The sequence below is a fragment of the Ambystoma mexicanum genome, chromosome 2p (assembly GCF_040938575.1).
Source record: "Ambystoma mexicanum isolate Mex_15411 chromosome 2p, UKY_AmexF1_1, whole genome shotgun sequence".
Classification (NCBI taxonomy): Eukaryota; Metazoa; Chordata; class Amphibia; order Caudata; family Ambystomatidae; genus Ambystoma; species Ambystoma mexicanum.
This window is the reverse complement of record NC_090923.1, coordinates 772,535,070-772,553,481: the sequence shown is the minus strand read 5'-3', so window position 1 is coordinate 772,553,481 and position 18,412 is coordinate 772,535,070. Positions and strand designations below refer to the sequence as shown.

Below are 18,412 nucleotides of genomic sequence, written 5' to 3'. Positions count from 1 at the left end.
AATTTGCTGCACAGAGCTACAGTGGGGCGGATAGCCAGGAAGGTCGGAACCTGCTTGGGTTTTAAGGAGCGCACCTTTTTTTTGTTGCTTTGCTCTGCTGCTGGTTTCTTCCCTGGGTAGTGCAGGACCCTCCAGTCTTCCCACTTCATGTCAGTCCGACAGTCGCTTCAGGAACCGTGAGCCTGCTGGAACTACCAGGAACGTCCGCCGCAGCTACCGCTTCTTCTCCATTTAAGGTACTGTTCAACATCCGGTTGTTCGTTTCGTCCAGCCGCGGTGGGAGGGTGTGAAACCTTTTACCAATCTGAGGGCTTGTCTTTCTCTTCTCTTTAAGCTAACTTTTCTGCCGATCAGCTTCGTGCTGAACTCTTGGCAAAGACATAACCGCGAACTGCCCTGAACTGTGTGATCTTGAGCAAAAGACTTTTGTCCTATTGACTTTGGCCCTAAACCTCTTTTACTTGATCCCATCACTGTAGTTCCTCTTCCTAGATTGCCCTGACTACTTACCTGTTGGTACTGCTTCTTTCTGCCTAACTTTATCTTCCCCTCCCTGTTTAATTAACAGAGTGCCATTTTGCTCCCACTTCATTTTGTGAGCTTAACTTGTCTGTCAACTATTGGGAGTGGTGTGGTGTATTGAGAGTGTGATTTTCGAACTGCTTAACTTTTGTGAATGTTATACAACTGAAAAGTAAATAAATGTATATTCTTTTACTTGGAAACCTTGAGTCAGTGTTTGTTTGAATCATAGTAACTGCTGTCCTTTGTGTAACTATTTGATACTGCTCACTTGCTCATGTGATAAGTCTGGCTGCTCAGCCATTGCTACCACTTTACTGTGTAGTACAGGCTTGTAACAAAGGTGAATTTGTGCTGCCACTTGTAGTCCTAATGGTGTGTAGTGTTCCCAAAGTGTACTGCATAGAATTCTGCCTAACACGCTTTACCAGGGCAGCACTTAGTTTTGAACTCCATCATGCTTATATGCCTGCAAATGGTAGACCTGTTTCATTCTGTGGCCAGGGCATGCACTTGCAGTCACTTCAATGACTATCAAATGACCAGGATTTAGCTAATGCAAAATGATAGATTCTCAAACAAATTTTTTCAGCTATGTATTGGTGTCAAATTGTCGCAGAAATAGTGGTGAGATGTGTTTGTGGAATAAAAAAAGAGTGATGTTACAGGAAAAGCTGGTAAGTGTAATCTAGTTTAATAAGGCCACACAAACAATCTGGATTAGTGATCTGACCAAAAGTAAACCAACAATGCATACAAGGCACTATGCATGACAGACAATGAATGGAAACAGTTTAACCATTTTAAGCAATTACAATTTACGTTTAGACATACCAATTCCCGTTTACTAATGAATTATTTCACGATACAAATCTTTGATGTTGGTCTCCAACTGCAGTGCTATCTTTGACATGATATTGTTATTGTTTTTTACTCTGTTCATCTGCCCACCACGTTTCATGTTCTTTCTTTGAATCCTTAGGGAAAGCTAAACACATCAACAAAATCTGACAGAATGAACTTAGTCATGACTGTAATGGATATCATTTTTGGTGGCACAGAGACCATAACCTCAACAATGAAATATGGATTATTGATTCTTATGAAGTACCCTGACGTTCAAGGTAGAAAGTGATTAAAAACATAAGGTTGACTGAAAAAACACCTATCTGCCTGTATGTCTGTCAGAAGCTTTATTCTCTTTTTCTCATGTATGTTATGGAGCTAATTCACAGATAATTAGTCCACATAAGTAAAGGATGGATTAGCATGTGAAAGGAAAATAGATGCATCTGTTTTGCAAAGAACATCTGAATTTGTGCATCATATATGTTCTAACCCTTTCCCATCTTCATATGCACTATTGTTTAATGCATGGATTCGAAGAAGAGACATTTCAAAAGCACATCCTGATTAAAAAAAAAAATGCATGTTTGTTGGAGGACCTATATCATGTTTTTTTTCCCTTCAGTCTGCTATTATGCCAAAGAAATTCCTGTTTCTTAGATTAAACAATGTAAGAACAGTTGATCAGACTTTAGAGTTGTGTTACAAGACGGCTTACAGAGCTGGATAGACACAGTGTTGCCTTAACGTCCTCCCCCTCCCACCTGTCCTCCTATCATCACCCTTGGTCACAGCCCACGGTGAAGTCAGGACAGTTACTTTGCTACTCCTTCACCTGTGGCAGATTATCTGCTACATCATTGACTCCTGGGCTTTTGCTGTTCTGTTTCAAGGATATAGGTTGTAGGTGCTGATAAATTGACCTTGCAGCACTTCCCTCACCCATCATGGGGGCTGGCCACTTGCTCCTCAAGATCTGGCTCCTGCTACCAGCTACCTGCTACTGTGAATCTTGCCCACTCCCCTTTCTTGCTGTCTTATTGCACTCTGCCCTCTCAACATTTTGTCTGGGTGATACTCCCGGTGAACCCAGGACAGGTCTCTACACTGCTATCACAGCAGGGACAGGATCTGTGGTGGAGCAGCCACAGTAGTTGCATTTGACTTCTTTTACACCTTTGCACCATGGATGGATCTGGGCAATGTCTTCCATCTAACTGATTCTGCACTCTGCAGTTCCCTGCTACAAGGGCTGATCAGCTGATCTCATTTCCCCCCTTTGGCCTGACATTGGCACTGCCTCCATAAACATCTGCCTGGGTGAACCCCCACAGCGAAATGTGGCTCTTGACTCAATGCGGCAGCCAAATTGTTTTCATCTCTGAGGACATTTTGACTCTCTGGCTTCCTTGAACACTGCACACCCAGCCCATTCAGTGCCTAGTTTCAGACCCTGTTTCACCTTCGCACTGGCTACATTTATACTCCTGCAATCTGTGTTCCCTTCTCTTCTTATCATGTATGATGCTGTTTTTCATATTCCTACTCTCTGCGCGTCTAACTCCTTGACTTCTAACCTTACCTATCTTCCTTCTTTCCCCTATTCTACTATTGTTAACCTCGCCCTTTGGAGTACGTTTTCGTTATGTAACAAGTCCGACTCAGTTTTTGATATTTGTAATCGTCTACATTTTCTTCTTTTGTGTATTACTGAAACGTGGCTCTCCTCTTCCAATACCTCGATTCCTGCTTTTCTTCCTATGTTTGCTACTGCTTTCATGCACACTCCCCATTCTGTGGCATGCAGGGGTGACACAGGCATTCTTTACTCTTTATATTTTGATACCTCTCCCCCACCATCTCTACCCACCCTTCCATCTTTTGAACAATCTTATACCACCTTTTAAAAACTTTATTCTCTTCCTTTCTTAATGGTTTTTCGCTCTCCCAGCTCAGTTGCTACTTTCTGTGAGGCTATTGAGGCCTTACTCTCCACTGTTCTACCTTCTTCCACTTCGCTCAATCTCCTGGGAGATTTCAATCTTCATCTCTCTTCTATCCATTCCTCACTTCCAATTCTTGCTAACCTTGATTCTTACCACCTCTCTGCTCTTCTCACACCTTCCTCTCATGCTTATGGCTTCAGTCTGGACCTTATATTTGTTTCCTCAGTACAGCGCTCTCTCATCTTTGCCCTGCCTCTCTATTCTCCTGATCATCTTCTTCTCTCGTTCTCTACTGTCCCTCATCCTACTTCACCTCTCTTAGCTGGTTCGGAGGCATCCACCTATGTCTATTATGATCTCCATGCTTTTAATACCCCTCTATTTATCTCATCCTGCATTTCTACTCTTCCCTCTTATTCCACACTCTCTACCCTCTCAGCTGATGATGCTGCAACTTCTCTCTCTTCCTCTCTTCCCTCGTCACTTGATACCATTCATCCTGCTTCTTCTTTCTCTCCCTCTTGCAAATGCCGGTAACCCTGACTTTCTTCCTGTCTCCAATCAATGCAGAGAGTTCTTCGCCATCTTGAACGTTGCTGGTGTCTGATTCTGTCTCCTTTTCTTCCTATCACTCTCTTTATAATGAGTATGTTTCTAACAAAGTTGCTTCTCTTCATCTAGCCATTGTTCTCATAAATTCCAGTGGTTGAAATGTACGAAAATAAGTAGTGTAACTATGTTCCCTACTGGCCTTCCCCCACTCCCCACAAACCCCATTGCCTCCCCCCTCCCACATGCAATACAATCCCCCGAACACATGCACCTGCTGTTTAAGGGAACATTTAGTGCAGTGCACTGACAGTGCACATTTCAACTTCGTCCTACACTTCATTTTGGAATGGTTTCTTTTTTGAAAGAAAAGTATACGAACAGTCAAATGTAATTAAAAAAAGTAGAGGAGCACCACTCCCAACTGCTCCTGACCCCTTCGACTACTGCTTGTAACCAGTGTTCCTGCTCCGTCTTCCCCTACCTCCTTAATCTCCTCTTTCTCACCCATTACCTATTTAGAAACCTCTTCTCTGCTGACTCGTTCCCATCCCACTGGGTCACCTTGTGATCCCATTCCATCTTCTCTAATTCCCAAAAGTCTATACTTCCAACACCTCTCTCCTCACATCAATCTTTCCCTCTTGCTTCAAACATGCTCCTATTCTCCCTATTCTTAAGAAGCCTTCTCTCGCCCCTACTCTCCTCCCTTTTAACTTTTGCCAAATCTCACTTCTTCCCTATCTCTAAAAACTGCTTGAGGGACTAGTCTATACTAAGGTTTCTACTTTTGTTAATGACAACTCTATCGTTCCTACGCTCCAATCTGGTTTCCGTCCCACCCACTCAACTTAGACTGCCCTTCTCTCTGTCTGCAATTCCCAGCTTTCTGCTTGTTACACTAAGCCTTACTATCTTCTCCTACTTATGGATCTTTCCACAGCTTTCAACACTGTTGATAACACTCTCCTCTTGGCTTCTCTGGCTTCCTTTGAGTTTGATGACTCTGTTCTTGCTTGCTTTTGTTCCTATCTTTCTAATCATACCTATTTTATTTCCTGGGCTGGTTCCTTTTCTCAAACATTTCCCCTTCTTCATGGTGTCCCTCAAGGCTCGGTTCTTCGCCCCTTTCTTTTTTCCCTCTATACTTCTTCTCTTACTGCTATTAACTCATCCTTTGGGATGTGCTCATAACATGCAACGTTTTCTCTATTCTCTTTCCTTTACTCCCACTATTCATGAAAACCTATCTTCCTGTCTACTTGCTATCAAATCTTGGATGTCATACCACTTTCTTGTTCTAAACTCCTAGAAAACTGAAGTTCTTTTCTTCCCTGCCATCACTATTCCCCACGTCTCCTCTCTCCTCTGTCTTTCCCCCCCTTCTTCTTTACCTCTCTCCATTACTGCTCTTTACTTTGATACAGATTTATCCTTTTCTCTCCACAATTCTACTATCTCACAGTCTTGTCGCTTTTATCTCTTTAATATTCATAAAGCCCGCTCTTTCCAGACCTTTGGTGCCACCAAACTCCTGATCTCTTCTCTTATTTTTTATCGCCTTTTTTACTATTCTTCTACTATAATTGGTCTTCCTCTTTCCGTTAGCCCCTCTTAAATCTATTTTGAATGCTTCTATTTGTCTTCTCTACCAGCTATCCCCTCACAATTTCATTTCACAATCTTCGTACTCGATTAATTGTCTGACTGTTTCCTCCCAGCTCAAATTTAATTTTCTTTCTATGGTATACAAATCTCTACACGGTCTTGCTCCCATTTATCTATCTTCCATTGTCTCATTCTATGGCCCCACTTGTTTCCCTTTGTTCTCAATCTCAGTTTTTACTATCAGTTCCTCGTCCTCCTTGTGCCCAATCCCAGTTCTGATCATTCTCTCTTCTTGCTCCCTATCATTGGAATTCTCTTCCATTCTCTCTCCATTCTACTGGTTCCTACCCTGCCTTTTGTACTTCTCTAAAGACCTATCTTCTTCAGTCCTAACTTTTACCTGGAACTGTTTTGTATCCTAGCTAATACACACTTGACTGTACCAAATATTTTACCTGGATATACTTTGTAATCCAACCAATGTTTACTTTATTGTACTGTCACCTTTTTATGTTCTGCACTTAGTAAAATGCTTAATAAATGCCAAATAAATACAACATACAAAAAATACAAACGTGGTTAGATTTGTGAATCAAGACAAGACATTCAAATCTGCCCCTGTTTTGCATGATCAGCCATCAGCCTGGTGAAAGTATAAGGAAGAAGATGTGAAGTGAGGGATTTCAAAGAGATCCCTGGTCACAAAATAAATTAACTTCTTGAGAGGACAGAAAGCATAGTTTGTGAGACCAAAGAGGATGCTGTCAGAGTAGTCCAGTTTAGAAAAGACAAGAGTCATTAAGAGATGAATGGTGGTTTTGAAAGAAAGGAGGTATCTGATTTTCCTCATTACAGTACCACACTACCAAACAACTCACTTCTCCTCATCACAGTCCCCCACTACCACTACATCAATCTTCCCAGTCACAGTCCCCCTGTAACACTATGTCACTCTTCCTTGTAACAGTCCCCACTAACACCACATCACTCTCCCTCATCGCAGTACCCCACTCAATCTTTGATGTCACAGTACCCCACTAGCACCACCTTAACCTTCCACATCACACTCCACCACTACCACCACATCATGGTTCCTCATCACAGTGCACCACTACGACCAATTTACTCTTCATCTTCAGAGCCCCCACTACCATCAGATCACTCTTCCTTGTCACAGTAAGCCATCACAGTACCTCACTACCACCATATCACTCTTCCTGGTAACAGTAAGCCACTAGTACCAACTCAGTCTTCCTCATCACAATACCTCACTACAACAAATAAACTCTTTCTTGTCACAGTACCCCACTACCACAACCTCACTCTTCCTCATCAAAGTTCCCTACTACCAACAACTCACTCTTCCTCTTCACAGTTTCCTACTACCACCACATCACTCTTTCTCATTATAGTTCCACATTTCCATTATCTCAATTTTCCATGTCAAAGTCCCCCATTCCTACAACCTCACTCTTCCTCCCTAGCCACAGTACCCCACTTCCACCATCTCAATCTTCCTCTTCACAGACCCCTACAACCTAACCTCATACTACCTCATCACAGTCCCAACCTACACCACTTCAATCTTCCTAATCGCAGTGCTCCACTACATCACCTCACTCTTCTTCATCATAGTCCACCACTACTTCTTTGTTATTACCACCCACCATGTCTCTCTTCCTCATCACAGACCACACAACCACCAGCTCACTATTCCTTATCATTGTCCCCCACTACTACCACCTCACTCTCCCTCTTCACAGCCCCCCACTACCACCACATCACTCTTCCTCATCACAGTACTCTACTACCACCAATTCACTCTTCCTCTTCACAGCCCCCTCACTACCAACATGTCAGTGCTCCTAGTTACAGTAAGCCGCTACCGCCAACGTAGTCTTTCTTGTCACAGTACCCCACTACTATCACCTCACTATTCCTCATTACAGTCCCCCTCAACCATAATATCACTCTTCCTTGCCTCAGTCTCTCACTTCCACCATCTCACTTGTCCATGTCACAGACCCAATCCCACCACCTAACTCTTTCTAGTCACAGTACTTCACTATTGCCATCTCACTCTTCCACTTCAAAGTCCCTCATTTCCCTACCTCACACTTTCTCATTAAGGTCCCTCAGTAGTCCCACCTCATTCTTCCTCGTCATAGTCCCCAAATACCCCACTTCAGTCTTTCTCATTACAGTACCCCACTACCAGCACTCACTCTTTCTCTTCACAGTCAACCACTACCACAATGCCACTTTTCCTCTTGACAGTACCCCACTACCACCACCACACTCTTCCTCTTCACAGTACCCCACTACCACCACCTCACTAATCCTTGTCACAGTGCTCAACTACCTCACTTTAGTCATCCTTGTCACAGTCCCCCACTGACCTTACCTTAGTCTTTCTTGTCCCGCTCACCATTAGTAATCTATTCTTATCAAGTGGACAGTAAAAAAAAGGTTAAATATTTAATGAACGCGATGTTGTGCAGCAGAAGAACAGATGTTGATAACAAATATTACATCAGTTATGTGATCAGAAGAAAATACAGCATAACAGCTGGCGGGGGGTATAGCATAACAAAGCCATTGAAATTAATTGAACAAACATTAGCTAAGGGACAATTAAGGTGAACACATTGAGTGCAACCATACCCTTGGAATTCAGTGACAAGACTTTAGTTGAAGCATTGTTAAGGGAAAAAAAAAACAGATGCAACAAAACCCTTGAAATTCAGTGAAAAATCTTTACTTGAAGTGACTTTAAAGTTCTGATTTAATTCTCAAATCCCCTGAAATTAACCAGGTTTTGGAAGCAATGCCATCTAAACTTCAATGTCCCCATTGTGCAGCCCCTCACCACACTGATGACATCACAAATGACATACCTCACATTTCTTATAACATTTCAATTGTATCACTAGTACTGTATAGCGTAAAAAAACATTAAAAAAAGGGTGTTTCTGCATATATGGGGGGATTTAATGGCAAAGCTTGAGTGAGATTTGCATTTTAAAATATTGTTCACTTACTATCAGGGTATTCTTAAACACCAGTTACCCTGTATTGAATCAACATTTACCACAATGAAATATTATAGGGCATTTATCATCTGTTCTATAAGCATTCCCTTAGGCAAAGACGACTTTTGGGTAGCACCGTTATGATTTTCCCCAGACCACCAACGAATACAAAAAACATGAGAATGTTTCAGAAATCATGGTGTCTTCATATATCTAACTACTTACTGTCAGTACACCAAATCAAAAGGTAGGCCTTGACAGTGTCTAATGGTAAAGGTTAGTGGCCTGCATGGGTCAACAGTTTTAAAAAACACGTTCATGTTGTCAGGACACAAGGTTATCAGGACTAGAGTTGCTAACGTACTGGACAGACACAAGTTGTGATTGTTTTAGTGCTGTGACTAAAGCAGGAATTTGGCTACATGTTTTGGACTATAATTCCCATGATCCCTCACCATTGCCTAGGCTGAGTAGGGCTAGTGGAATTGTAATTTAAAAACTATGGAGATCAAAAGGTTTCAGACTCCCACTGCATAGAATATTTACAATGCTTGTTCATACCTTGATCAAAGAAATGGTATATTGCATCTCTGGTATATCTTTAAATACAGTCCAGAATGTTTCCCAATGGCTGGCCTTAAAAGTAAGTCTTACCAGTAAAGTAACTGAGGAGGTCATACGTGGTGTCATAACTGATTTTCATATGATGTCCTAAGTGATGTCATATGTGATGTCATCAGTGGTGCCATTTGTGATGTCATATTTGATTTCTTGGCTGTTAGTCTTAGCAGTGCATGGTGGTGGGCGAGTTATAATTGCTTAGTTTACCATAACTGGCGAATTCCTGAGGGTTTTCAGTTTTACTTGTAACCATAAAATAACTTCAACAAAGTGTTTTCAGTGAATGTCATGGGTTTTTAGCAGCGCATGCTAATTTCCTACAAGTTACTAATACGAAACTTCCCCCAAAATTGAAACATTTCTGTCAAATGTAAGTTTCACCTTAAAACTCAACCATTTCCCACCTTCTAGCATCATTTTTAACACATCTACACACTTATTGGAACTTTTTCTACTGTTTCTGCATCTGTCGACATGTGTGAACATCTGACGTCATTGAGGACTATTCGGACGGTGTCACATTACCAGACATGCGCCTGCGTCTTAATGACATGTCCGAACGCATCTACACATCGCAAATGGGTGCGTGCAATTCAGAAATACATTTTCAGCTCATCTAGGAACTTTGAAGCTCAATGCTTTCCCTTGCACAGCTCCTACACCTATTCTTACTCATTATCCATTAACGATCTAGCACAGAGCACTTACTCGGACGAATATTAGCAAAACTGCTTTTTTCTTAAAAATGGAATCAGCTATTGCCATCCCTCCTCCGCAAGAGCCACCTCCACCACCAGATGGAGGACGTACACAACAAAACAATAACAGTGTTTGCACTTGCGTGATCTGAATGACACCTGGCCTAGTACGATCATTGTCTGTCTCTCCTCTGTCCCCCTCCCGTGCCTCGTCACACCTTGAAACACTTGTGTATAGGCGCGAAATAAATGCAATATCATATCTTATCATTATCATATCATATCAAAAGATAATGAAGAGGACCAAGAAGATGAGGTAGAGGAAGTGCCTACATCTAGCACTCCGAGAGAATCATGGGTGTGGCACGTCTTTACCATTGTTGGGAGTGTACCAAAGGCAAAATCGACCAAAGTGAAATGCACTGAGTGCAACTTTGTACTCAGTCACAGCCTACATGGACAGTACTTCCATGGTACCACCTCAAAGCGGCGCCACATCAAATCCAACCACTGCAATGCTCTCAGAAAGGTTCTTCCCTTCTTAGGAAGTACTAGGCTGTCTTCCTCCACCTCATCTTCCTCAACCAATACTGTAACCACACAGCCTACTTCTGTGAGACACAAAATCCCACCAACTACCTTGCAAGTGATAAAAGAGGCTGTTGATCCAAAGCTTTCAAAGACAATGGCACTCTGTATATACTGCAACACAGTACTCTGCAGGGGGGAACAATTTTGCAGTGCTTTTAAATCTTTAACGAAGGACCATGAGTAACAATGCCCCCCTACCGTAGATGTGACAAACACGCAACATCCTCATCTTTCCACTTCCCCTCCATATTACTTCTTGGCACCTCTTCCCTCATTTCCCACCCCAAGTTAATTTCTGACCTCTCATGCAAGAAGAAAAAAGAAAATGTTGCCTGGTGAATTTCTGAGGTTTTTCTGGTTTTACTTGTAACCACAACGTCCCTATAACAAAGTGTTTTCAGTGAATGTCATGGATTTTTACCAGTGCATGCTAATTTCCTACAATTTACTAATATCATACTTACCCCGATATAGCAAAGTGTTTGCCCAATTAACAAAGTTTCACCTTAAAACTCTACGATTTCCCACCTTCTACTATCATCTTTAACCCATCGGTACACTTTTTGCAACTTTTTCCACTCTTTTTGTATCCATCAATGTTCTTGAATGTCTGAAGTCATCACAGACTATCCGGACCGTGTCCATGCAATGCGCGTGCCTGTGGCATGATGCTGTGTTCCCGAATGCGTCCACACTTCATGAATGGGTCTGTGCTTCGTGGACAATTCGGAAATACATTTTCAGCTGATCTAAGAACATTTAAGCTCAAAATGTACCCTTGCATAACTCCTACACCTATTCTTAATCATTATCCATTAACCATCTAGCACAGAGCACATACTGAAGCATATTAGCAAAACTGCTATTTATTTTAAAAATTGCATCAGCTATTGCCATCCCTCCTCTCCAAGAGCCACCACCACCACCAGCTGGAGGACCTGCACAACAAAACAACTAAAGTTTTTCAAAATATAATGAAGTGGACCAAGAATATGAGGTAGAGGAAGTGCCTACATCTACCACCCAGAGAGAATCATGTGTGTGGTGGTTCTTTACCACTGTTGGGAAAGTACCAAAGGCTAAAGCTACCAAAGTGAAATACTCAGTCGTGGTCTACCTGGACAGTACCCCTACAGTACCACCTCCATGCACCGTCACATCACATCCAACCACTGCAATGCTCTCAGAAACGTTATTCCTTTATTAGGAAGTAGTAGGCTGTCTTCCTCCACCTCATTTTCGCAACCATTACTGTAACCCCAAAGCCTACTTCTGTGGGACACAGAATCCCACCAGCTACCTTGCAAGCGATAAAAGAGGCTATTTATCCATATCTTTCAAAGACAACAGTACTCTGTATATAATGCAACACACCACTCTCTAAGAGGGAGACATTTTGAAGTGCTTATGAAGCTTTAATCAAGGAGCATGAGAAACACTGCCCCCTAACTTAGATTTAACACACGAGCGGTATCCTGCTCAGTCCACCTGACCACCATATTACTGCTTGGCACCTCTTACCTCATCTCCCTCCCAACCTAACTTTCTAACTTCTCGTACAAAAAAAAGTTTCCTGGTGAATTACAGTGGTTTTTCGGTTTTACTTGTAACAGTAAAGTCCCTTTAACAAAGAGTTGTCAGTGAATGTCATGGGTTTTTACCAGTGCATGCTAATTTCGTACAACTTACTAATATCATACTTACCACGATATAGCAACATTTTTGTCCAATTTACAACGTTTTTCCTTGGAAATCTACCATTTCCTAGCTTCTAGCATCATTTTTTTATCACATCTATACACTTTTTGCAACTTTTCCCACTGTTTTTGCATCTGTCGACGTTTGTGACTGTCTGACTTCATTGCGGACTAGCCGGATAGTGTCACATGAGCATGCGCGTGCCCGCAGCATGATGACGTGTTCACAAACACGTCAGCACTTTGGGAATGGTTCCGTGCTTCGCAGTCATTTCGGAAATGCATTTTCAACAGATATTGTAACTTTGAGCTCAAAATGTACCCTTGCACAGTCCCTACAACTATTCTTACTCAAATCTCTCAATAACATTACTCATTATCCATTAACAATCTAGCACAGAGCACATACTTGGAACAATATTATCAAACTGCTATTTCTCTTAAACATGGCATCAGCTATTGCCATCCCTCCTCCCCAAGAGCCACCACCAGCTGGAGGACCTACGCAACAAAACAACCACAGTTTTTCAAAAGATAATGAAGAGGACCGAGAAGACGAGGTAGAGGAAGTGCCTACATCTTGCACCCAGAGAGAATCATGGGTGTGGCAGTTCTTTACCACTGTTTCGAATGTACCAAAGGCTAAAGCTACCAAAGTGAAACGCAGTGAGTGCAATTGTGTACTCAGTCGAGGTCTACTTTGACAGTACTCATACGTACCAGCTCCATGTGCCGGCGACACCAAATCCAACCACTGCAATGCTCTAAGAAAGGTTGTTCCTTTCTTAGGAAGTACTAGGCTGTCTTCCCCCACCTCATCTTTCTCAACCAATACTGTAACCACACAGCTTACTTCTGTGGGACACAAAATCCCACCAGCTACCTTGCAAGTGATAAAAAAGTATGTTGATCCATATAGACAACAGTACTTTGTATATACTGCAACACACCACTCTGCAGGGAGGAGCAATTTTTGAAGTTCTATTGAAGCTTTAATCAAGGAGCATGAAAAACACTGCCCCTTAACTTAGATGTAACACACGAGCAACATCCTGCTTTGTCCACCTGCACCTCCATATTACTGCTTGGCACCTCTTCCATCATTTCCCTCCATACCTTACTTTCTGACCTCTCCTGCAAAAAATATATAAAAACTAAAATAAAGTTTCCTGGTGAATTTCTGTGGTTTTTCATTTTTATTTGCAACCATAACGTCCCTTTAACAAAGTGTTTTCAGTGAATGTCATGGGGTTTTAAGAGTGCTTGCTAATTTCCTACAACTTGCTAATATCATACTTAGCCCAATATAAGAACATTGCCCAGCGACTACACCTATTCTTACTCATTACCCATTATCCAGCTAGCACAGAGCACAAACATGGAAGAATATTAGCAAATGTGCTATTTATCTTAAAAATGGCATCAGCTATTGCCATCCCTCCTCCCCAAGAGCCCCCACCACCACCAACTGGAGGACCTACATGACAAAACAACCACAATTTTTCAAAAGATAATGAAGAGGACCATCAAGATGAGGTAGAGGAAGTACCTACATCTAGCACCCAGAGAAAATCATGGATGTGGCAGTTCTTTACCACTGTTGGGAATGTACCAAAGTCTAAAGCTACCAAAGTGAAATGCACTGAGTGCAACTTAATTGTGATCTACCTGGACATTACTCCTACGGTACTCCACTTGTGCACCACCACACCAAATCCAATCACTGCAATGCTCTACTAAAGGTTGTAACATTCTTGGGAAGTACTAGGCTGGCTTCCTCCACCTCATCTTTCTCAACCAATTGGCATTTGAATGATGATGTGAATAAAATAATCACATTTATGCTAAACACTGCTATCCGAGAACACTGGCCTTAAGGAGTTCGAGACACAGCACTTAACCATTATGCAACAATTATGTTATTGTTTGGATTTTTACAAGTTTCATACCTAGCCTTTTATCATTGAACATATGAAATTATAGGCTAAGTATGAAATGTATGCCATATGAAACACCAAGCAATTGTGGCATAGTGGTTAAATATTGGCACTTGAACTCTTGTAGACCTCCATCTGTGTGCATCATATATGTTCTAACCCTTCCCCATCTTCATATGCTCTATTGTTTAATGCATGGATTCGAAGGAGAGACATTTCAAAAGCACATCCTGATTCAAAAGAAAATGCATGTTTGTTGGAGGACCTATATCATGTTTTTTTCCCCTTCAGTCTGCTATTATGAAAAGAAATTCCTGTTTCTTAGATTAAACAATGTAAGAACAGTTGATCAGACTTTAGAGTTGTGTTACAAGACGGCTTACAGAGCTGGATAGACACAGTGGGCCTCATTACAACCTGCCAGTCCGGGACCGTGCAAAATCCGTGACGGCGGTAAAAACGTTTCCGTGTCCGCAAGGTTGCGGAAAAACCGTCTGATTACAAGCTGTCGGTCGCGCGCACCACACGGACTCGGAAACGTTGTTACCGCCATCACGGAAAACCCCACGGAAATGGAAATAACGAAGCCACAAGTGGCGCAAAACCCGTTTCCGCCTCCGCCACCACGGACACGGAACCGGAAATACCATGATCGCCAAAACAGGAAACAGAGAGGCGGCCATCATATAAAAGCACAATCCATTGCCATCCAGAGCCAGCACAAGCACAATCCTAACTATGAGAAGCCAAAAGGGACCACCAGCATGTCTGCCAGGATTCCTGCTCAGAGGCAGCGCAAACAGCGCTTCAGCGAGGCGGAGCTAACCGTCTTGGTGGAGCACATTGTGGACAATGCTGAGATGCTGTTCAGCGCCGACCAACGGCGTGCCACACAGCAGCGGAGGAAGGAGGTGTGGGCCGAAGCTGCACGCAAGTGCACCGCCGTGGCCGTGGCAGTGAGGAGCGTGAAGGACTGCCACAAGCGTTGGGACGACCTGAGGCTGAGGGTACGCAACCTCATTTCCACGCACCGCCAACGCAGCAGTGGGACAGGCGGAGGACCCCCTTCACCACTGAGGCTGCAAGCATGGGAGGAGCGTTGCAGCAGCGTCCTCCACCTAGAGGGAATCCATGGGATTGGGCAGGCTGAGGCAGGAGTGAGCCCACCTGCAGATGCCGGTAAGTGCCCAAACATGAATGCCACATGTAAATATGCAGTTGTGAGTACTGGGCCAAAGGACCCATTAACAACCCCCCCCCCCAGGCAGTTCATGTGTGGGCCAAAGGACCCATTAACAACCCCCCCCCCCTCAGGCAGTGCATGTGTGGGCCAAAGGACCCATTAACAACCCCGCCCCCCAGGCAGTGCATGTGTGGGCCAAAGGACCCATTAACAACCCCCCCCCCCAGGCAGTGCATGTGTGGGCCAAAGGACCCATCAACAACCCCCCCCCTCAGGCAGTGCATGTGTGGGCCAAAGGACCCATCATGATCCGTATGGCAACCAATATCACTGAATGCAGACACCAGCAATCAGATGCATGTGACTAACACTATTCAATGTACAATCTTAATGACGCATGTGATGCACCCATCTGCCACCACAACAACACTAATTGCATGCCCTTTGTGTCCCCACAGCCGTTTCAAGTGACAGTGATACTGCACAACAGGCCAGCCAATCTGCATCGGCAAGTACACTAGCCACTGCCACCACACAGGAGGATGCTGCCGGCAGTTCTGCACCTCTGGCCACGTTACCAGCCACTACAGATGTGCGGCACACCACCACCACCGACATCCCCACCGTCTCCACACTGGCTGAGTCTAGACAGGTGCCACGGGAACCTATCATGGCCACCCAACACAACACCGAAGGCAGCAGCACTGCAGAGGGGGCGGCCTGCAGTGATAACAGTGCCCCGCAAGAGCACTCGGAAACGGGGCCACAGGGGGAGATGCCCACATTGGAAGACCTGGGCTCCTTCCATGAGCTGGGGTTCAGCCCCACTTCACTGGGGAGTCCCATGAGGTCGCCCACCCCATCCATGGCCGAACTGAATGCCCGCATGCAGCGGATGGAGGACCAGCAGGCTACCCTCACCCAGCTGGTGGAGAGGCAGCTAGAGGAATCCAGGCTGCAGAGGGAGAGCTACAGCGCCTGTCAAGGTCCATTGGACGCTTTGCGAGCACCATAGTGACCCTTGCACGCCATGTGCGGGAGGGCAACAACCACACCTCCAGGCTTGTAGAGGCCATGTTGGTTGGCCAACAGGCAAATCTGGCACGGATGCCCTCAATCCCAGATTCTGGCCCATCAAACACTACCACCCCATCCAGCTCCACTACTGCCAGTCCAGGAGGCGCTCGAGTAGGCTAACGGGTCCTTCGGGCAAGGTTGCACAGGCACATAAGCGCACACGGAAGTGATGGCATGTGTGTGGGGCAGTGCAGGACACATGTGGACTACAAGGGTGTGAGAGGGGTGGGCACGTTTGGGTGGTGGGGTAGGTAGTTTTGGGGGTTTAGACAATGGGCTCTGGGTGGGGGTGGGCACGTTTGGGTGGTGGGTGGCCCCGGGTGTACAGCTTCCCTAACCAATGCACCTTCTTCCCTGTTGTTATTACATCAATACATCACCATTTCAAATCAAGACATACATGTGTGGACATTGATCATTTATTTTGCAGTGCAACTATTAATTCATTGTCGTCACCATGTTTGTGCATTTCTGTGAATGTGCTGTGACTCAAAAGTAAATGCGAATCAGGGCATCCCGTGCTCTCTGGCCATCATGTGGACCCCCAGGGGGAGGCGGTGCCATCCCATCCCCATCTCCATCCCCATCCCCATCTCCATCCCCATCCCCATCCCCATCCCCATCCCCATCTCCATCCCCATCCCCATCCCCATCTTCCGCATCTGCGTCTGGTGGCATTGGGATGTTCCTGCGCAGGCATATATTGTGCAGCATGGCACATACGAGCGTGATTTTGCCCGTCTTCACTGGGCTGTACAGCAGTGATCCGCCAGATCTGCTCAGACAGCGGAAACGGGCCTTCAGCAGTCCAAATGTCCTCTCAATCATTCCACGTGTGCGGATATGTGCCCTATTGTATGCCTCTTCATGCCTGTTCCTTGGTCTCCGTACAGGTGTCATCATCCATGGCGTGAGTGCATATCCCGCATCACCTACATGGGATGTAGATGGGGGAACATGTCAGTGTTTGTGGCATCATGTCCTCATCTGCTGCTGTGCATTCGTGTATCATCATTCATTCATGCATATGTACCATGCAGTGTATGGAGGTATGTCTTGGGCATCACGAGGTATGTCGCTGACTGCATATGGGCCTACACATTAACTTGCATGTTTACTGTGCCCTGCGGGTGACATTTGATTGTGTGCATGTCATGGTGCAGTGCTGTCCACACATGGCAGAGTGACTCCACTGTACGGAAGTAGTAAATACACGTCGTCTCATTTACACGCCTCTCATGCTTTTTGGGGCAGTGTTTCAATTGAGGGTGGGTGTCTACAGTGGCACAGGGTTCATGGGACAGTGACGGGATTGGCTGTGGCAGCGTGTGCACGGGCACATTGTGGTGCCCTGTCATGTCTTCCTTCATGATGTTTGGCATCCGCTGTGTATTTGGTAGATGGAAGGGGGTGATGCATGTGTGGTCACAGCGGCACACTCACAATGCTCATTGGCCTGGACACACACACACCACTGCGACAGGGTTGTTGCATCGTCAGCTGTACTCACCCAATAGCCATGTGCTTTGTCCGGCATAGCGTTCCATGTACCGTGGCAACGCACGCTCCATGATTGCCCATGCCACGGACATCGCTGATCTCATTTTAGCTGAAGATCTAGACTTCCTAGCCATAACAGAGTCCTGGCTTCATGCAGCCGCAGGCCCAGCCCTCTCGCTAGCCATCCCCACTGACTACACCATCATCCGAGCGGACAGAACTGAAGCTAAAGGCGGTGGTTTGGCCATCATTGCCAAGACCCACCTTAACATCAGACTCAACTCCGCCACACACCTCCCATCATGTGAATCACTTACAGCCAAGCTACCCATCGCTAACTCCCAAACAATATCCATTCACTTACTATACAGACCGCCCGGACCCCCAGGATCTTTCGAGGAAGACCTCAATGCCATCCTTACCGACAACCTAAAAAACTCCTCACAATGCCTTCTCTTAGGAGACTTCAATTTAGGCTACAAAGACCCCAAAGACAATCAAGCCACTCTCATCAGTAACACCCTGTCTGAACTAGGCTTCACACAAAAAGTAACCAGCCCCACCCATAACAAAGGGAGAACCCTTGATTGGATAGCAGACTATAA

At 44.7% G+C, this 18,412-nt stretch overlaps 1 protein-coding gene across 1 annotated transcript in view; it reads left to right on the top strand.

Moving 5' to 3' along the window:
* The window catches only part of LOC138566777 (cytochrome P450 2G1-like), a 772,909-nt gene that overhangs the window by 351,851 nt on the left and 402,646 nt on the right, over nt 1-18,412 (top strand). The window contains exon 6 of the mRNA XM_069644428.1: nt 1,505-1,646. Within this exon, the coding sequence (XP_069500529.1) occupies nt 1,505-1,646 (142 nt within the window). The remainder of the gene's footprint in view (nt 1-1,504; nt 1,647-18,412) is intronic.